General features: G+C 35.6%; 1 protein-coding gene across 6 annotated transcripts in view; it reads right to left on the reverse strand.

Annotated features, from left to right (window-relative positions):
• TTLL7 (tubulin tyrosine ligase like 7) overlaps positions 1-22,187 on the reverse strand; it is a 72,335-nt gene that overhangs the window by 33,632 nt on the left and 16,516 nt on the right. For 5 of the 6 annotated variants that reach the window (XR_004253554.1, XM_032192660.1, XM_032192657.1 and 2 more), the window contains 8 exons: positions 19,513-19,688; positions 19,191-19,319; positions 17,341-17,462; positions 16,681-16,748; positions 11,083-11,241; positions 9,627-9,843; positions 7,618-7,782; positions 6,654-6,812 (listed from right to left, as the gene is read on the reverse strand). Coding sequence is in view for 5 of the 6 variants with exons in the window: in XM_032192660.1 (XP_032048551.1) it covers positions 6,654-6,812; positions 7,618-7,782; positions 9,627-9,843; positions 11,083-11,241; positions 16,681-16,748; positions 17,341-17,462; positions 19,191-19,319; positions 19,513-19,537 (1,044 nt within the window). In the remaining variant the exon portion in view is untranslated. The remainder of the gene's footprint in view (positions 1-6,653; positions 6,813-7,617; positions 7,783-9,626; positions 9,844-11,082; positions 11,242-16,680; positions 16,749-17,340; positions 17,463-19,190; positions 19,320-19,512; positions 19,689-22,187) is intronic. The other variant, XM_032192658.1, reaches the window with a different exon arrangement.

Here is a 22,187-nt window from a genome sequence, read left to right on the forward strand (position 1 = left end):
TAAGCCATAAAGATGCTATTACACAGAACGCTGCTAAAGGCCATCATTGAGCAGATCCTTGATTAGAGATGATTATGAAGTTCATTCTAATCTCTTGTTTATAAGCCTCACAAGTTGTGGGAGTGCTTGTCACCTTTTTTTTTAGCTTAAGCAGAAGACTGTTTTTCCATGGCAGCTTAATACAAATTTAACCTGTCCTACCCTACCCACTTCATTGTCTTCACAGTAGCACCTAGGTCCACAGTGAGTGAAGAAGCTGATCCCAATGATCCATATGTAGATTACCCTCTGCACAAATTATTTTGCGTTGCTCCTCAATCATATAAGTACCACTGCCATCACAAGGAAGGGGGCAGGGAACATACATTCAACAAAGGAGAGGAGGAGAGCAGAGATTTTGTAGCTAGCGCATCCATCAGTTTAAGCACCACAGAACTACCCTCTACAGGTGCATTTTACCTAATGCGGTGTGACTGCAGGCTGCCACAAAGGACTGCTGCTGCCACCCTCTTCATCCTTCCTTCACATTACATTCCCATTCCTTGCATCAAACTAAGTGTTGTGAAGCCCCTGGGTAAGGAAATTCTGCAGGCTGATTTAGTGTAAAAATATGGTTTCTTTGGATGTTGAATTAAGTTTTCATCCAAACAATTTTAAAAGTTCATCCAATAGCCACGACTACCACATAGATGCAGGTTGTCAGACAAGCACTTTGGACAACTGCCCACTGTAATGCCATATTGTTAAATCTTTTTCATTCTTCATTCACTTGAAAGGTAGAAAAATTAGGAGTTATCACTGAAGGCAAATCTTGAGACAGCTAAAGTCATGTACACTTAGTAGATTCCATGCCAATGCCTGAGAGTAAAGAAAGCTCATGTACAAGTGCAAGACAGGAAAAGCCAGCAGACAGCAAGAGAAAGAAACACAAGACTGGCTCTCCAAGGCAAAAGGGGGAGAGGATGCTTGGCACAAGTCACTGAAAGTTAATCTTTTTTTGTTATAAAAAGAAAATTAAGAAGAAGGAAAGAATTGAAGGAAAGAGCTAGATGAGTAGTCTCATCAATTGTTCTTTGTAATGGTAACCAGATAGATTCTAAATACTTCTAGGTTCTTGGGCCAAGGGACAACTGAGCTTTTACAACTTTTTTATATACTCATTCATCTCTTAATTGAAATGCTGACCTTGCTGAAGGCCACAGGGGGACCGCATTAATGGCACTCTGTGCTCACCTAAATGATGGTTAATGCCCACACACCACTGCTTTATTAACACAGCCTCATTGACTGCTATGGAAGTGCTTTGTTATGCGTCTTAGATACAGGTTTTACTGAAGAATACAAGCAAAATCACACACATTTGTGTATCACTTGTAAAGTGTAGCACAGTCATTCTGACAGCTGAGTCTGATTGCTTTCAGCCAAATCCAAAAAGAAATTTGAAGTGATATTATGTATATTTTTATGGACATAAATAAGTAGATAACTAGAAAATATCTGTCAGATACTTTGTCCACTGGAAAACGTACTTGACGTACTTGGTAATCCTGGGTTCCACACCAAGTTCCATCACCGACCATGCAGCCTTGTTTCCCTTTCTTTGTGTCCTCTACTTAAACTAATATTTACCAGCTATATTTATGAGCAATATCTGATACAATAAGGCTTTTCAAGCTACGTATAATTTAATAATTTCCATCTTTCTTAAATTGTTTTTTACTTGTTGTCTTCCCAAAATTCTACTCTGGGTCTCCTGTTGCTATTTTTACCCTATGATTCATTCTTCTCAATTTTGAAAATACCTTATCACTTTGAAGCATCAAGTTAAACAAAGTTTAAAGCTACAGCTTAATCTATTTTTAGTATTTACAATACTTGTCTATTTCTTTGCAGATTGAGATTTCTCCTTTAAAATGACTAAATTGGAAAAAAAAAAATGCATCTTTTTCTCAGTAAATAGCTCACTGACTTCATTTTAGCAAGGCACTTGAGCACAAGGTCAGCTAGGAGCTCTATGTTCCTCCTAATCTGCTGCCTTCTTTTAGTCAAAATGATTGCAGTTTTCCAATCCTGTGAAGCCAGCATAGCAAAGAACTTATTTCTGCTTTCTCTACCATACCTTCCAAACAACTGCTGCCCAAGTTCTGGCTCAGCAGTATCTTTCTGAACCCACTGAATTCATGAGAGAACATCACCTGACTCCAGAGTTCATGCTGTGCAAGTACAGAGAGGACACAAACTGTGAGGCCCAGGCTTCCCCAAGGGCAGGGGTATGTCAGAGAGCCTCAACAGCCCTTGCTGCTACAGCTGTTCAAAATCACTCCAATGCACTCATTTGTGCCTCTCACAGCACACTCAGAGAAAAATGGGATCCCCTTAGATGGCTGTTCTGCAGAGCTGTATCACAAAGAACTAGTTTCAGGGCAACCAGATATTAAACTGGTAAGATAATAACAAACTCACTGAACTAAAAAAGTAAAAATTCTGCTTGATGTTACAAGCTTAAAGAACAGTGAATAACTTCACAGCAAAACTCAAGTTCTTTTTCCATGCAAAAACCTGCAAGAAAATCACAGATGCATACCATATTTGGATGCCCACAATGCCAGTTCCGTTACTTTATGGAGGAGAATCTTAAGTTCTCTGTACGAAGAAAAGTTTGAGCTTTTTCCCCTTCATAAGTACCCTGCAGCACATTTACTTTGCACGGTCATCTACATGCATTTATCAGAGCATCCACAAGGAATGTATTCCCTATTTCAAGATAGTAACAGAAATCCCAAAAGATCACGCACAAAGCGTCTACACCAGTGCACTAGTCCTCTAATCACCTCAGCAGCTTTCTGCTGAACTCACTCCAGTTTATCAGTGTTTCTCTGTTACTCTGGGGCACAAAGCTGGACAAAGTATTCTGGATGGGGCCTCACAGGTGCCAGATGGATCAGTCTACATCACTTAGTGCACATTGCTGGCCCACGTTCAACTCTGAATATCACTCACACTTTGAGAGATGTGGTATGACCGAATCTGTTTTTTTATTTTGCTGGAAGTTGGTCATTTTCCACAAACTTTGTGTTGATTGACATGCAGAACTTGATCTCAAACAAAAAGATTAGATTTATGCAGGAAGTTTATGAACTATGGTAGCCCAGAAACAATTCAAGTGTCAATGAAACGCAATGAGACGTATTTCCACATGACTCTACTCATGGCTCAGTACAAGCAACGCAAATACCATTACTCTATATACTCAGCTTTTTGGTATCTGCATGTTATTTTATATAACTTTTATAATAATAATAAAAAAAAAAATCTATACTGAACAAAGTGTCTTGCTTTGTCACATGTGATCATTGGTGAGAAGTCTCAAGAAGCCTTGGGGAAAGATGCTATGTTAAGAAAATTACTTTTTCCTAGCAAGAATACACTGTCCCTTATTTTCATGTGTCTATCCCATGTTTCCAGACAGGAAAAATGGTTGCTGACTAATCTGTAAGACATCAGTGCTCTAAAGCAATCTTGATAACGTACCAGCGATACCACCACAATAATGACTAGCTACCAAAGCATTGCATATGTATGTCTTCTAAGAGATGATTATTTAGCATCCAATGACCCAAGAACCACGATGTACAAATGACCAGCTTGTGCTAAAAGACACTAGTAGTTTTATCAGGAAGCTACATCTTGATGACTTGACAAAAGAGAATTACATACAGGGCCCCAAAAGTGCAAGCAGATGATGACAGCAAAGCCCTTGAAAACCTAGAGGCACAGATATGTGCCAATTGCCGTGGCCAAATAGTGTTCACTACAGGAATGCAACCTTGTGAACTGGATAAAACTGAGCTTAGGGAAAACAAACAGAATACAGAACACAATCCAGAAAGTGTAAAACAAACCAGTAACAGTAAAACTTGGAGATCATTTGGAATTGCTGGCCAGTGAGTGAACAGTGAGTAAGTAGACAGTGTCAGCAAAAGATTAAAACTAATGCTAAGTCAAGCTAAGAGCAAAGAAGAAACCATCACCATCAACAGCGTATTCTTCCTGGTGAAAAACACAGGACACTGGCAACTTGCCATAACAACCTACCCACCTTGTTATGTAGAACTAGACCTCTCCTGTTTCTTGCTGGCCTTTTGGATCTCCAGGGGTACAGGCAGGGTAAGCATAACACAAAAGAAAAGAGTAGACACTAGAAAACTTGCGTATGTGAATTTTAACTACTTCATTAATAGAAATTAGCAATAACTGGAAATTTTAGCCTAATAGGTCCAATGACATTTTAACAGGACTGATAAAGTCATGCAAATATTTTGCTAGTAGTTCAATTATAGCAAATAAAAAACGTGGAATTGTATATAAGGCAAGTTTGTCTCAGTCACATAAATCACAAGAGAAGTTTGGTACCCTGCACTTGAGGCTTGGTTGCAATGCAGATGCAAAACCAAAAAGCAGGCAGCTTGGTCTTAGTTTAGGAAAAGGGAGAAAAATAAGTTATTAAAATCCAAGAATTTCAACTGTATATCTTTGAAATTTACATAAAATAATCTAGTTTGGAAATTTTGGTCAAAAGCAGTAAAATTGAATTTTCTGGGAACAGAAGAGAGATCTAGGTAGCTGGTGCTCCTCAGATGGAAACTGCTAGGATTGTACAGATGCTTGCCAGAGACATTTGGTGCCACAAGATGGCAATCATGCATTTCCCTCAGCTCTCACTTTGATAGAAGGTTCTGGAAGTTCAGTAGCATCAAGGAGAAGGAAAGCTACGTTGTATAATGTGGAATATAAATAAAAGTCATCTCAGGAAAGCAGAGTTATTATAATGTTGGACAATTTATTTCTTACAATAGTTTATTAAGCTATCTTTATAACAGAAAAGCTACATGAGCTATGGAAATAAGAAACTAGATTTACTATCCTAATCCTATTTTGGCAATTTTCCCATAACGCTGGGAACATTCAGGGCCTTGTGATTAGTGCTTGTTACCACTGTTAGAAAGAATGATTCACTCCCTGGAGAGGGTTTTGGCAAGAGGGAAACGGTGGAAAGAGATAAGAGTGGAAAGCTGGCGAAGAAGCCAGAACTGTTTTAGAAAGAAATATACGTATATATACTATTATTACATACAGCGTGTGCATACACACACTAGATGCACATTATTTTATCTAGTACATACATATGCACTGTAAGGTTGTTCTATACTACACTGTATATGGTATATACATTTATACACACACACACTACATGTTTGTACTGAGAGTGCTGCGAAAAGCATGAACAAGCGCAGTGAAAATCTGTGGATGAGTGTAGAAACCAGTTTGCTAAGTTTTAAAGTTTGAAATTTCTGCAAGTTTAAGTTCAACATCTGGCAAAATAAATTAAAGGATAATTGTATCATCAAAAATAGAAGAAATAAACTTCTATGTTAAAAAAATAATAATAACCTAGTACACAACTCCTCAAGTCCTGAAGTATTCTCTAGCAAATACGAAAGCAGCATTTATAACTTTTCCGGATCCCTCCCTCACAAACAAGGAATCTAGAAATAGAGACTATCCTCTGGGACTACCCTACCATAAATGGTAAATTCAGTCTGTATTTAAACAACCTATATGCAAGCTATGGGCAACCTACAGATGATAATCTGGAAGTGTAGAGCTAAATCAAAGGGATTAATAGGCTTTACTTGACAAAAAGGGAAGACATAGATGTAAGTGCAGATCAAGTTCCTGTCAGAAACTGTTTTTGGCTAGGACATCAAAGCTAGCATGGAGGACAGTGAAGGAATTTGTATTTTTCTAATTAAAATTATACTGAACCCTGGAGAGAAATAAGAACAACAAAACAACTGTTGACAGTATTAAAGACCTGAGAACATGGCTGTAATTCAGTAAGTTAATTGCGTACATTTTGCTCATCAGTAGCCAATCATATTCATGAATTATTGTCAGCAGACACATTTTTAATGCAGTTTGCTTTTTTCCTCCAGCTGTACAGCATCCCAGACAGTTAACATAATGAAATAAGACAATCTGGAAAAGAAAAGGTAAGTAAATTCCATATGTATATATTAATAATAGAGTAATTAAAAGAACAAAGTAGACAATCCTCCAACATTGCTGGTATTTTCCTCTGTGTATGTGGGTGCTTTTAAAAGGCATAGGAAAGGAAAAGAACTCATATTCAAAAAACAAAAAAAAAATTATTAGGACCACACATTCACTCAAGCTGCCAGAGCTATATACTGAACCATACTCATGAAGGAAGCCCATCCCTTACCCATTTTCCATAAAAAGATCCTCCAGATACAATGCACCCAGAACAATTGGATTAACATTACATTTCTCATTAAAACTTTCACAAATGTCTAAAATGCAACATTCCTCAAATGCAACAATTCCTCCAATTAACCTTACCTGAGTCTCTAAAATCACTGACAGACAGTGTTTCTATATGGCTGCTGCAGAAAAGGTACCATCTAGACCATTAAGGTACCATAAAGGTACCATTATTTTTTTAAGACTCAAAAACAGTACCTCCTGTAACACACAGATTTTCTGTGGAAGTTTTCTTACGCAGATATGGATTCAGCTGGGGCTCGCTTAACTTTTAAGAATAAAGTTTGCATTTGTTTAAAGATGTTTACCTCTAGGAGCCATGGTTTTAGTTTTCTGTCCAGCAGAATATCAAATCCCAGGACTTCAAAGCAGACACTGTCACTTCCTGGTGCTTGCCCTGGCCTGCACATGCGATAAGCATGAAGAACGTGTGGTTCTGCAACTATGAGAGTCTTCACTACTAACTCCTGTAGGGATGTTTTCAGAAAAATTTATCAGCAGAGAAGACACCAGTATATATTGAACTAATGTGTTTCATACTTTCATAAACGCTTTAGTGAAATTATTTTTTTGAGACTTAAAATAGCAAATAAATGTTCAAAGTAACAGACTTTTTCTTATCTATTTACAGATATTTAATAGCTATTGTATTATTATACATTCCATAGTACATACTTTTTTTTAGATACATGATAGCCTAAATACTAAAGGTATACTGGGAACAATGCATAGTAGAGCCAAATTTTGCCCGTTTCACTTCATAATATCGTTTTCAATAAATATACTAGGAATCATAATTGCAGATTGTGCCTCAGCTGTATCAGTCTTTGTCCTATTCCTCACCTGAAGATGCCTGTAACATATCCACTGACTTTAATGGTGCAGGTTCCAATCCACTGATATACACAGCACTGACTGCGGTTTTGTAAATGTTCTCACATAAAATTCACTTTAAGTGCTAAAAAAGTTTTTGAGAGTTTAAATGGGATTGTTCCTGTGTATGATATTACTTATGTGAATAACTAACTGGTTGAAAGGGCTTTGGTGCCTCAGACAAAGTTTAACATTAAATTTATGATCACACTCTGAATATCACCTTTTTAAAATATAATCATCATTAATAGCACGTCACTTGTGGCATGCATTGCTGAGAATTTGGATTAATAAAGTTTCAAAAATAATATTCAAGTAAAGCAATGGATGACAGAAGCAAATCATTATTTAACAATATACATAGACAAAATAAAGAAAAGCATATTAGTTTTATCTTACTGAAATATCATTCCAGAATTTGGAGACATCAAGATTATTTGTTTCTAGAAACTCAGTAAACCATTTAATGGAGCGTTTACTTCCTTTGTCTTCTGTTTCATCCCGTCCAAAATGTTCATTATGTTTATTCACAGAGTAGTTAGTCAGATGCATATACAGTTGGCTCTAAGAAGAGAGAGAAGAGATCAACACAATAAACAAAAAAAACAAAAAGCAAAAAACCACCACCAACAACAAAAGAACAACACTTTAAATACAGTTCTAGAATAGTCAATTCAAAATAATTTTTTAAAAATGTTAATAATGACAGTCAAACAATTTGAAAATATATTGTGAGCAGATGTTCTGTTGTTTCTGATGTCTCTAATTCTTGGAATTTTCACATACTGAACAGTCTAGCCATGTTATAACAAAATCTGGGCTTGCATTTAAACCAGTTGCGATCAACATCTGGTTAGGAAATATATCTGCCATTTTTACAGGTCTGTATGTAAACAACTACATAAAAATGTGAAAAGCAATCATAACTTACAGAACAATTACATCGCACAAGAAGCAAACAATAAAGATGGTATTTTGAATTGCTACTTTAAAAGTGCAAAAAACACTTTAGCAACCATTTTATAGACAATCCCACATTTCAGTTGTCGCTCTAGTTTATTTATGAGAAATGTTTTCATGATAGTGATACTTTAAAGTATCTTTTACATATAAATTCATCTGCCTTGTTGCTATCTACCAGAATTGCTCATTTTTGAACGGCTGGTAGCCATACATTAGAGGGTGGTAAATTTCAAGATGTATTACAGAAACAAGTGAGTGCTATGATTCCTTCACAGGTAAGAAAATTTAAACAGCAATTTATGTTATCAGTTACATTAAAAACAAACAAACAAACAAACAAACAAACAAAAAAAAAAAAAAAAAAAACACTTTAAAGGCTAACTTATAAATCATTATTTATAAATTTATGTATCTTCCAGTACAGGTATTAATTCAGCTCTTCACCTGCACTACCATGATGACAGTCCTTATCACAGTGAGAGGTCTTTGTCATATTTCATTCCTTGTTTGAATGCTAGTTGAAGTTCTAAGCTGGCCGTGGGCTTTCTGTTCCAATTCATTTTTGAAAAGACAGCCAATAGACAACACAAGCCTTCTGCTGTCATTTATCTCACTACACTTATGGTTAAAAAAATAAATGAAATTAACAAAACCAAGCATCTTAATTGCAGGCTAGTTAACAACACATTGTATTAGCACTACAAGTAATGAATTTCTCCTATGGCTTTCAATTACTGCTTTGAGAATGATTATGAAACCTATTGTGTTTCTGAGTAGTTGTAAATGTCATCTTTCCATCAAATTAAATTATTTCAGACAATTAAATCATTTTTCAGACTACAAAAAATGAAACTGTTTTTAGAACATTATATAAATATCTGAACTAATCTTTAGTCTGAAGTTATCCAGAACAATATCACTGTGGAACAGTGTCATCTGAAGAACAATGTCATTAGTGATAAGCCAGGTTATTTCATACAATAAACAGACTACAACATGAACAGTTGCAAGAACACAGAGAAAACTGCTTATCCTGCTGCTCTGTTTATCCACTCATAGCATATTTCAGTGCTGATAATGCTGAGAATAGTGACAATAAAAATAAATAAATAAAACATTAAAAGCAAGCTATTCCAAATATAATACTGGAATTTTTCTAAAACATACAATTTCTACTAAGATCAAAATTATACCGGCATTCTTCAAGAGAACAGTATATAAGTGACAGTATTTAAGTGACAGTAGAGTAAATGGCTCACCAGGCATTTTCTATTGCATAATTACACTGAAGCAGCTCTAAAAGCACATAGAAAAGGAAAAGGAAAGATATAGCACCAATAGAGTACAGAGTGAGGTATAAGAAATTCAAATCCACTGATGCCTGGACACTACACAGGTAAAATTCTACATGCATAAGCAATGAATTAGAATAAACTCCAACTTACCAAATTTGAGTCACTGGGGGGATGGTACTTTTCTGTGCCCATTCTCACCAGTCCATCATGATATAAAAATACTTTTAATGGATCGCATGAGGTTACAAGGATATATACACGTAAATCAAACTTGTAGCCTTCCATAAGAAATGGTTTGTCAAGATATTCCTGAACAATCAAGTGATCCTGAGCTTGTAACTTTTCTCCATTTCTTATTAAAGAGATCCTAGTTACAAACAAAAGTTATTTAAAAAATGTAGGACTTTGACATAACTCTGAAATAATTTTTCATGGTCTTTCAGTCAGGTAGTTAGGCTAAAGACTACGTGGAAAGAGCTTACACAGCCTATTCATAGGGTAGAGAAAAATTGCCATTTACTTATATGGCTTTTAGTTTTCTGTCTTTTATAATACTTCACTTGATGGAAAAAAAGGCAACAAGCCATTTCAAAATAACTTTCTGCTTCCTTTGATTCAACAAATGGTGATAATGGATTCCCTTTTCACTTAGAAATTGTTTGGCAGAATTTGCAGCCTCTAGCATCCGTGATTATTCTTCCCCATTTTTTCTGTGAAATATCTCAAAATTTCTGTTTCATTCCAAGAGGAATGAAAACTAACAAAATGGAAAAATTTCAGGGCCTTTACTTTTACAGTAATGCCAATATTAAAAAATTAAAAACAAAAAAAATTTAAAAAAACAAGAGCTTTACTATAGTATATAATCCAAATTGATATTAAAAGCTATAAAAGTTGAAATGGAAATATTCAAAAATAAGAAGACAAATAATAAATAAAAATATTTAAATCTCATTTGTTTTTTACTGACAATTCCTGTCACAGGCAAAACAGTTTCAACCCAACTGCAGGTCACAGTATTTTCAGCAGTGTCTCTTCTCCAGTATGAGAGTCAAGTCTCCTTCCAAGACTGTGCCTACAGCTGCATCCCCAACGATATCTCCTCTATTTCTCCTTCACCTTGAGGTTGCTGATCTTAAATATGTTTGTGCTGCAGTTTTAGCATGCAATAGGGTACTTGGGTTGTTTTCAGAGCTGTGGAATATCCTGGTCTTCCAAGCAACACGCCTGCAACTACTGATACCCTGCCATTTGTGCCCCATGCAATCTCACCCTCTAATTCTAAGCACAAGAGATTCATAAATATATCGTTTGGGTAATTCTACAATAAAAATAATACCGATCTTAAGACTTACCTGATCATCATCAGAAAATGTATTATTTAATTAAGTCACATTTAGAACAACATTAAAATACCACTTCCAGTTACTTTAGTGTTTTAGCTGTTTTTCCTTGTTAATTCTTTGTCCAATACATAACCTTTTTTGTACTGATTGTACCACTTGTACGACAAACTTCTTATTAAGAAACAGCTTCTGTTAATGATGTAAATAGCACTAGATTTTGCCCTTTCTGGGTAAGAAGACTGAATTAACATGAAACTTACCCATGTCCCATTGCCCCATTAGCTGGTTTGACTATAAATGTTTTCTGTCGACGCTTCTTCTTCAGTTCTTTTACATAGTTCTGAAACTGTGTGTACTCTGCAGGGAAGATCCATGTTCGAGGAATAAAAGTATACTCCTGAGGCTGACACTTGATCATTCTGCAAAAAAGTACAATAGAATGTTGTTAGTTTTTACTTTATTTATTTTTTTTAATAATAAACTGATTTGATGGATCAATCCTCTGGATTAAACATCATTTACAATAATCTTCAAGAAAATTTCATTAGCAGAATACTTTTTTGTATTTTTGTATAAAATTTATATTTTGTATAAAAAAAGGAGAGCGGATGTCTGTAGTTCATTTAGAATAGTTAGACCTCTGACATATTCACATGCATACTTTAGGAACAACAAAAGCAGACCATTTTGTGCATTTTTGCTTATCATCATATTGTATTTATTATCTTATTGGCATTCATCTCATTTTTTGGCATTCATCTAACTCCTCTAATTCTCCTAAAAGGACAGTAGAGAATTTAGTTAATAGAAGTTTCCATCACTCAAAGCCCTATCTCTGGTAGATAGGAAGCATATACCCACACCACACTGACAGCGCTGGCTAGATACATACAGGTTAGCTTTAAGTGAGGTAGCTTTAATACTGGTAGCAGCCAAGTTATGTAAGCTTTGTATACTTTGTAGTACTACATGGACTAGCATAGCATGGTTCCCAGCAAGACAAATTTAGTCTTTGCTGAGTTAAATCCTGAAGCAGCTAGCTTGTTTCAGGTATGCAGAACTCCCGGAACTTCACATGTAACTTTGTATGAACTCAGTTTGGGTAACTCTACACTAGCATTCAGGTTGGACACGTCTGGAATACAAATAGCCACAGATCAACAGAAAGCTGAATGCTTAAAAAGAAATGAACTGACATAGCAAGCTACCCAGACTTTAATTAAAAAAAAAAAAAAAAAAATTTGGTGAATTTTTTTATTTTTTTAATTAAAGATTTAGCTATACTTCTACTTTTCTAATGGAAACTAATATCATCAGGATAACTTACATGTAAGACAGACAAACAATATAATTTCAATATTTCATTTTTACTATGAGCCTACATGATGATCCCCATGCACTATAAGACACTCTTACTTTAAGTGCCTCAAATACTAACAGAAGAAGCAGAACTGCCAACCGCATCTGTAAGACTAGGACTGCAGCCAGGATCTACTGGTATAATAGATACACTGTCACCAAACCGTTAGCCAACTACCCAACAAACACTCTACAGAAGCCACAATAGCTATAGTACTCTTGGAGTACTGCATGAGGCTCAGTGTTCCTGCAGCTTCATCACAATTGTCATTTTTAAAAATCTAGTTTGATGAAAGCCATTCAATATTCAGGAGACAAAAAAATGAGTTGATATAATTCATCATTAAGGCATAATTTTTAAACTGTCCATCTACTATACGTTTAGAGATGTTACTACCTTGCTAACTGAAGAGCATATCTTAAATTATCCTATAAGTTAGCCGTAATTTATTAGCCATAAAATATCCTATATTTAGGCCAAAAAAAATTAACTTCTGTGTTAGTTTACGTCCCTCTCCAAATTATGTCTCAAATGCATCCTGAAGTGTTGCATGACAGAAACTTGCGATTTAACTCACAGATTTCAATACTCATATCCCTATTTAACAAATATAACTTGATATTATAGATATCTTATTTTCTGACTGCAATTATATCTGCTCTTTATGCCTTCTTTTACCTTATGCATAGCTGGGTAGACTACAAGCAATAACATAAAGCTGAATACTTACTACTTGTTACCAGTTCAGATGCTTGCTAAAACTTTCAACAAAAGAATTCATCTCTGTTCTTCCCTGCATGGCCCTATTCACAAATGGTGTAGGAACATCATCAAGCAGCTTCCTGAATGAAGACCTATTCCATTACAATAGCCCCATTTTCCAGCACATGTTATCTACTACTGTGGGTAACCGCTTCTTCACTCTGCTGCTCTGTCCTTTAGCCTTTACAGTCCTTACCAGGAGGCCTGAGAACTAAAAAGCAAGTTATTGTTCCTCTGAGTGCTATTTTAGCTCCCAGATCCAGTCAGCCCCTGCTCTCATTTCTGAGTACTTTCTGTGCAAAAGAACCAAAGGTGTTTTGTACAGGCTGTAGGTTATTTAAGAAATGACTTGTCAGTTGAGTAGCACAGGTTCTACTGCCTATGTTTCAAGATCCTCTGACTTTTCAGATATGAAAGGAGGTTAGTGGATGAGATAGATGAGAATGACTCTTCATCCATGACCAGTTCACAAACCTTTTAAATGTAAACAAAAAACATCTCATATCTATTCCCTCTGTTCATCCTGTACACCTTTTCCCCTACTTATTGCATACAATCTGTAATCACACTTATTACTCATGAGGAGATTGCATCTATTTACAGAAAACATGATTTAAACATGTGCAGGACATTTTTTCTGTCATAATTCTGAACTATGCAACTATCTGAGTAAACAGGTCTCAGCTACTTGAATAAAGCATGTGACTTTTTCACAAATAGCAATTTGAAACTTGCCAATAAATGTAAGTAACCTCTGGCATGTAATAAAAAAAAAAAAAAAAAAAAAAATCATTATTAACATTTCAGTTTACTGAGAGGGCATTTTACCTCAGCATAATATTTTCCCTGTATATACACTAGTCAAATATGACTTACTAAGTAAACTGATCTCATGATGCCTGTTATGTGGCAAAAGAAATTTAGCGTTTATGGACACACAAATTCAAGTGTTGACATTCAGTTACAAGTTTTGAAATAAGAATTTGCAGGAGATTTTCCAAAGGAACATCTCCTCACCATCACCCAGGACATGTAATTCTTCATACACTCTAAGTATTCAATTTTGTTCTATATCTTTTCCTTCTCACTTTCTTCTTTATGCTGTTTGCTTACTTCTCACAACAAATGAATGCAGAGATAAATAAATAAATTAATTCTGGGCATTTGTATCTTGTCTTTGAAAAAAATTAAAATTTTCATAACTCTGTTCTTGGGTTATCCCTTATTTCATTGTCGCGGAATCAAAGAGTTTTACCTGATCTTACTGAAAATTCACTGTTACCAAAGGAGCTCTTTCAGGGTGTAAAAAAATGTCTATTTATTTATTTTAAATACAACTGGGTGGGGGTTTTGTTTGTCTTTTTCCTTCTCATCAGCAATCCAAGTCTAGTACACACAAGGAGCATTTGCATAGTTCAAATGCAGCAGGGGGGAAAAATAGCAAGCAGAATATGCTAGGAATAGGTAAGGATCCAAGTGAATAGAAAGGACTGCATGCAGCAGAAAAGCAACAAAACATGATTAGTGTTTCTGCATTATTCTCTCCAAATAAATTTTAAGACAGAACAGCAGCTATATGGAACAAATAGCTGCTGTTTCACTCCCAGAGAAGGACCTGGGAGTGATGGTGGATAGTCGTCTGAATATGAGCCAGCAGTGTGCTCAGGTGGCCAAGAAGGCCAACGGCATCCTGGCTTGTATCAGGAACGGTGTGACCAGCAGGGCTAAGGAGGTGATCGTCCCCCTGTACTCAGCTCTGGTGAGGCCGCACCTCGAGTACTGTGTTCAGTTTTGGGCCCCTTGCTACAAGAAGGACATGGAGGTGCTTGAGCGGGTGCAGAGAAGGGCAACAAAGCTGGTGAGGGGCCTGGAGAAAAAGTCCTACGAGGAGCGGCTGAGGGAGCTGGGCTTGTTCAGCCTGGAGAAGAGGAGGCTCAGGGGCGACCTTATCGCTCTTTATAGGTACCTCAAGGGAGGCTGTAGCGAGGTGGGGGTTGGCCTGTTCTCCCACGTGCCTGGTGACAGGACGAGGGGGAATGGGCTTAAGTTGAGCCAGGGGAGTTTTAGGTTAGATGTTAGGAAGAACTTCTTCACTGAGAGGGTTGTGAGGCACTGGAACAGGCTGCCCAGGGAAGTGGTGGAGTCACCATCCCTGGAGGTCTTTAAAAGACGTTTAGATGTAGAGCTTAGGGAAATGGTTTAGTGGGGGACTGTTAGCGTTAGGTCAGAGGTTGGACTCGATGACCTTGAGGTCTCTTCCAACCTAGAAAATTCTGTGATTCTGTGATTCTGTAAATTCCTCCATTCTAAATACAGAAGTCTGTCCAACCACGTACCAGAACTGACTTGTGTTTTCACAAGCAGTCTCAAGATATATGTCTGAGTTTTGTAAATTATGAATTCCAAATATTGAATTGTGAGGCTAGTACTGCAAAAAAGAGACTGATTAAACATCAGCAGATAGAACAGAGTTTAAGTGCTGATATCACAACATAGATATATTTAACCCAGGGTTATCATACCAGAGAAATTATCCTAATTTTATCTGTAATATGTGCAATCTCGACATTCAGCATCTTTAAACTGTTTCAATCTCAGAATTCAGTAGGTTGAGAGAAAGACTGTGTTTGAATGCAATGTGCATGAATCTTTTGCTCATCTTGCATATTTGTTTTAAATCACATACCTGCACCAATACACAAGGATAGCACTGCCTACCAAGCTGACCAAAATTGTTCCATTTTTTCTGAGATCTTTCCAAATAGCTGCTTACATCCATGTGCTATCTCTATGTTTTTACTTAGAATTAAGTCTGGAAGGGGCAGTGAAGTGCTTGTACAGCAGTTATATACTTATGGACCAGAACAAGAGGATTCTGGTCCATAAGTAGGACATGTAGACACCACGGCAATGCACATAATATTTGCATGCATTCTACATATTATGTGTAGTATTTACGAAATAAAAAAAGAAAGAGAACAAGAGAAATGAGATATCACATTACATAAATACATAAAAACAATTTGTATTTTGGTAATGGCAAATGCAGTGTAGGTAAAATTTGGGGCCAAAAGATTAACTCTTTTTAACTGTTGTTTAAACTGATCTAGGCTAGATCAGTTTAATCTAGCCTATTATAGTTTAATAATTTATTATAGTTTAATCTATAATAAAAAATTCACATGTATTTCTCTGAAAACTCTTCCTTATTACCAGGCTGATGAATCATTATTTACTATTGTTTTCTCAGTTCTTACTCACAGATTCTTAGCTAATATAATTCTTCAAAACCCATCTATTTCACTAGAGGAAGGATAGTTTATAACAAAATCAAATTTGTCTGACTTATTTCTGACATAAACAGTAAGATGCTTCACATTTTTCATGTGATATATACAAAAATATTGTCATTAATTATTTTAAAATAAGTAATATCCATTCACATACTAGTCATTTATCCTTTCCAACTCTTAAATGATGTATGCTTGGGTATATTATACATTACATGTATTATAACAACTTAAGGCTGCCTCAGGCATTCTGCAGCATGTAGACACAGAACTGAACCCACATCATTTTCCACTGATATAAACTGGAGAGACACAGTAACTTTGGAAATTATTCTTGGTCCTCTTGTAGCCTCTTCTTAAAAATAAACAAACCTAAAAGGCAATAATTCAGCATTGTACTGCACTAAACGCCATGGCTGAAAATCTTCTTAATAATAAAAGATTACTTCGTCATGTTTCTTGCCAGAAAATCCTTTCTGCAGATCTCTCCCATTCCTGGAAAATGGTTGATTCTCTGAGGGAGGAGCAAAAAAGAAATTAAGTTGGTACTTCTTTAATTTTTCTGTCATAAGTAATACAATCATTCAAAACATTCAACTACATGCTCAGGCAAACATAGTCAGTGTTACTTATATATCATTCAAGAAAGTATCTCATGTGGTCTTAACTTATCTATGTGGTCTTAACTAAAGATGCAGTAAGCTGTATTCTCCTCCCAGGGAGGAAAAAAAAAAAAACATGGAAAATAAAATATTTATTATTTGGGGAGAGAGTTCTGCCTAATTTACTGCTTAAAATTTATGAGCAACTTATAAATGATGTTTTGCCTCTTCTTTAAAACTGTGATAATTCATAACAATGAACTGGCAGACAAAAGCATGAAAGAACAGCACCCAAATATTTCCAAATGGTATGAACAGATAACTCCAAAAAACAGAACGGTATTTAAAAATATGTAGTGGTATAGCCTTGTTGCAATCTGGATGGTATTGTTTTATTGTGTTTTTTTTTTCCTCTCCATATATGTGTAACCAAAAGTGACACATTACTGAATTTCTCAGAGTGAAACAATTTACTGAACCATGTCTAAAATAGTATCACTCTACCTGATAGTTCCGAAGTTCAGCAATCTTTTCTTGTTGCACAGCAGAATCACTCCATATAAGATTAGCTGTTTCATCTTCATCACGTGTTTTCACGAATCCCATTTCTCGTATTACCACACGTACTACAGAGAAATTACATACTTAAGGAATTTTTTGAATATCTAAAAATAGATTAATTTTCAAAATTTAAAAAATTGATCAAGATGTTGAACATTTTAAATATTCATTCCTTTGCCTGAGAACAATATTAGTATGCAAGTTCTTATTTAACTTGCAAGATTTCCATCAGTCTATTGCAAATCTGTCATTACAATGGTATAGCACCTTGTACCAGTCTGGAAGCAGTGTACAATCACTGATGGGAGCTGTAAATAGCTTCAAGGCATTCCACGCTGACCTAGTAAGTGTCCACTTGCACAGCTATTAGAGCAAATTTTGGCCATTACATACTTTAATTTTAAAACTATGATAAATATAAGTGTCACTGCACACAGGGAACAAAGCCTCTTTAGTCCAGATATTATAGAATGGCTCAGGTTGGAAAGGACCTTAAAGATCATATAGTTCCACAGTTTATTTAGTATGGTAGTTACAAAAACAAATGCATACATTATTTTAAGATTAAAAAAAAAAAAAAAAAGAGAGAGAGAAAAAAAATATTGATTATGTTCCAGGCATAACACAGGTTCTTGGATAAAAGATTTTTGTAAAGAAAAAAGAGAAGAAACAAAAAGAAATTCTTTTTCCTTAAGCTATTCATATTGCTATCTGTGTAATAAATTTGTTCTGATATCACCTCTCTAGAGAAGACATCTCTGGATTTGAAGTCTTCCCCACCTGGTAAAAATCAGCAAGGTCTACTCAAGTATGCTGTGAGTTTGGAGTTCGAAAGTTTGTCACTATTCCTGGTTCAAAGCCTGAACCTGAGAAAAGTCATCAGTTGGCTTCCAGTGTAAACAGTTCATTTTGAAACTTCACAGATGCCACAGAAAGTCTCTGAAATACTTACTAGCCCTGAAGTCTTTGGAAAACTTGTTGAACCATTTCCATAGTTGGAAGGAGATTAGGGTAGAGAGAGTCATTCTAAAGTTACCAATAACTACTCCATTGAGGAGGATAATGCACCTGTCTCGATACTGAGCCATTTGTTTTTGTTTTTGTTTTGGAGAGCTATCAGAACAAACCTATTGTATATATCACAGGCTGAATAGGAGTATATATTTATTGTCATTATTTGCTGTTAATCAAGAATCAGCATTAGTGGCAACTCCCAGATTCTCTTCTGTTACTACACCAAAAGCTAGAAGAAATACGCTGTTGTTTCGTTCCCACAAACACACTAAAAGGCTGAGGCCAAATTACATGATTCTAGTTTTCTACATCTTTTCTTCTACAACAGAATAAAAACTATAGATTTAGTGTGATAGTAGCCTCATCAAAATGCAAAACATTATTACTTTTTAATTGAGAAATCTCTGCATAATAGTAAGGGTATTTAATATTGCACTTAAACTGTTCATCATTTAAGGTTTTAAGTATACATCTGAATTCATATGTAAATCATGATTAATATTTTTTTCCACAGCTATCTTTATTAATTATTTTTTTGCATATCAAGGCCCTTCCCTGAGTAAGGAGTGGGGAGTAATACATGTTTGTACAGCATTCAAAGCTACCAATGCAATGTTACAAAAAAAAAAAAAAAAAAAAAAAAGGTTTCTCAGAACATAAAACCCTTTCAAAATGACTCACTGTCAGCTTGATGCAAAATCCATTAATTCACCCCATTAGTTAGTAATCCATTCACATCAATTGCTATTATGATAACAACAAGATCTATAGCTTCCTACCAATTTCATATTTTGTGCCAGCAACATTTGCAGTGATGACTCCATTCTTCTTCTTTCTGACCTTTCTTTTAATTGGGCTTTGATAGGGTAGTTCCGACCGCAAAGTCACAGAAGCAGTTCCATGGTTATCTTTGAAAAATAATGTTTTATCTGTCAACAACACATTTATATCTCAAATAATGTATACAAATGAACTAAAATTACCATACCATCCATCATGCAACATCTGAGCTAGTCAGTTACAAACATTTACTTCACTGCAACTTACAAGTACAAGCCCACAGAAATAATAGGCTATATTAAAAATACAAGACTTGCATACCTCCCTCATTAGGCAAGGATGGCATTATAATCTAAGATAGCGTAGAAGCAGAGCTCAAATTCTGTTCCAAGTTCTGAGGAAACGATGGAGCTGTCAAAGCCAAGTTATTTAACACTCTATTCAGACCATTTCAGTCTCTGGTTGTAGCAAATACTAGTTCTGGAACAGATAGGTATCTGTGTCAAAAATGTAAGAGAAACTGTTACAGATAAAACCTGAAAAAATACATAAACAGTAGAGAACAAACTACCCGTATTTAGTAAGTCAAAAGTGACACTTAAAGGATAAAACAAGTTATTGTAAATATAAAACTTTGTTTAATACAGTTCAATCATGTTGTTTCTGGGAAAAAATGCAGTATTCATTTGCAAAAAAAAAATAAAAAAAATTATACTACCTCATTGTCATTGTGTTATTTTTATTTCTGTAGGGAAGATTTGGGGCATGCAAATAGGTAATACCAAATTCAATTAATTCTGCAACTTTTTATCTCCAAAAAGCTAAATGAATTTATAGGAATTTTAAACAATTTTTTAATTTAAAATTCAAAATCAGACACCATACATTATGGGTTTTAAGGCACCAAATGGGAAATAATTGAAGTTATTTTAATAACCTTTTTTCCACTTTTTCATTTTTCAACATTTTTTTCAATGACTGTCCAATAATCACTTGCTAATATGTGACCTCAGCTTCACAGTTCACAGTACTCTGAGACACAACTGATGAAAATTGAAAGGCACTTTGGGTTGTCAAGTATCTAAACATCCGTTTCTAAAGGAAGTATTTCTATGAAATGCTATTTTTCATGTATACATTAAAAAATATATATATTTTTTTTATTAGTAATCTCAGAACACACTACTATATGTGAAAATACCACAAATTAAAAATGTCTTGAAAAAACAGCTTAAGCATATGAGAACAGGCTAAAACATTAGGGGGAAAAAAAAAAAAAAAAAAAAGACAAAACCCCTCAGGAATAAGACTGCTCTAAACACACCACTACACGACTTTGGGTGTGCAGCATCTGTTATAACAACATCTGCAAGAAGGCAAAGGCCATCTTTGGAAGGTTGCCTCAAACAAGTCTAGTAGTTTTCGAAACATATACCATATAATTTATTGTTTTTAAAATGCTTTGTTTTCTTTTCTACAATTGTGCATGTGGCTAAAGTTCCTCACCCTAGCTCTAAATCAGTTCTTATTGTTGCTTGTGGTGTTTGCAAAACTTGCTTAAAATAGCTTCACACAGAGGAATTTCTTCTGCTATATATAGCAGAAAATTGCAGTAAAAATCAAAGTTAGCCATGACTTATGATGGGAAATGAATTTGGTTATAAGTCTGGACAAGCTGTACATAGATGCACATTGGCAAAGTTATCACAACATTACTTATAAATATTCCAGGTGGGTGGGTGGGTGCATGCATGCACATGTGCATGTCTCAGAGAGAGAAAGAGGGAAGAAGGAGTGATGATTATATCCTGTACATGTCACATTTTTGTTAAGAAAACATAAAAGCAGATACCCTGAGCTGTAAGATCTTTTTTTTCATTTTAAGACAGAAACCTATCCTTAAAAGCTAATTAACATGAAAGAAAAAAAAAAAAAAAAAAAAGATTATGGTTCTCTTATGACTGTAACCAACATACTGGGTGCCAAATTCTGCTATGAAAGAAGACAAAAAGATTGTCCTCATGACTGTTCAGAGGAGTTCTGCAAATTAACACTGCAACATTTAATTATTTATCCAGGAGGTAGGCACAGGCTATAACACAGATACAGTGTTTGACATCCTACCATTTACTCTCAGCCTTTCCTACTCACAGCATCCTTTGCTGTACCAGAACTGCCTCAGAACGTTCTCTCAAACTGAACTGTAACTGGCAGGTCCATTTGAAGTTTTAATGTTTTGGACACCCTCAGCCAAGAAGGGTGCCTGAAAGTCCTGCTGCCCGCTGGCCTCCCAACATCAGACACAAAGGTGGGAAAATGAAGCGTGCATCCTCTCCACAAGCGCTGCTAAGGAAGAGCAGCACTGGACACAGTGACTCACTGCACGTTATCTGTTTCTCAGGCTAAGAATACCACCAGAGTACAAGACATGTTTAGTTCCTGCGAATAACACTGAAGTATGCCTGTTTGCCAATTAAGGATTTGTATGTATATATACAAATTCCTAGCAGTTGTTCCTCAGCAGTACTGGCTAAAAACTTTTAATGAATTTGGAAAAATGTCAAGACGACTAACGTTTCCCTGTGAGAAATGCCAGTCCTCACTAACACGCCATGATTTACGAGCTATGGCGTGGCAATAAAAATCCAGCAGCTCACATTGCTTTCATTCAGTTTATACTCATAGACAAATCAGAGTTACTGCAGTGCCTTGGTTTTCTGAAGCTGGGCCATAAAGTTCGAAACTACAGTATGTTGTTGACCTGCTACTTTTCTTTATAAATAAACCATTCTACTCTTCAGAGTAGAATACTCTTTAGATTGTTTAATACGGAGCACAAACACCCAGGCGAGAATGTTTTATACACAGGCACAAAGCCTAAAGCCATAATAGTAACCCTGAGTTGATTTTCCAAAACATTTTACATAGGATGCAGTCCATTCTGCATCCCGCTGCTCTGGCTGAATTTCCAATTACCGGGCAGAGCGTTTGCCCAC

Source organism: Aythya fuligula, chromosome 8, assembly GCF_009819795.1.
Source record: "Aythya fuligula isolate bAytFul2 chromosome 8, bAytFul2.pri, whole genome shotgun sequence".
In the NCBI taxonomy this organism is placed as follows: Eukaryota; Metazoa; Chordata; class Aves; order Anseriformes; family Anatidae; genus Aythya; species Aythya fuligula.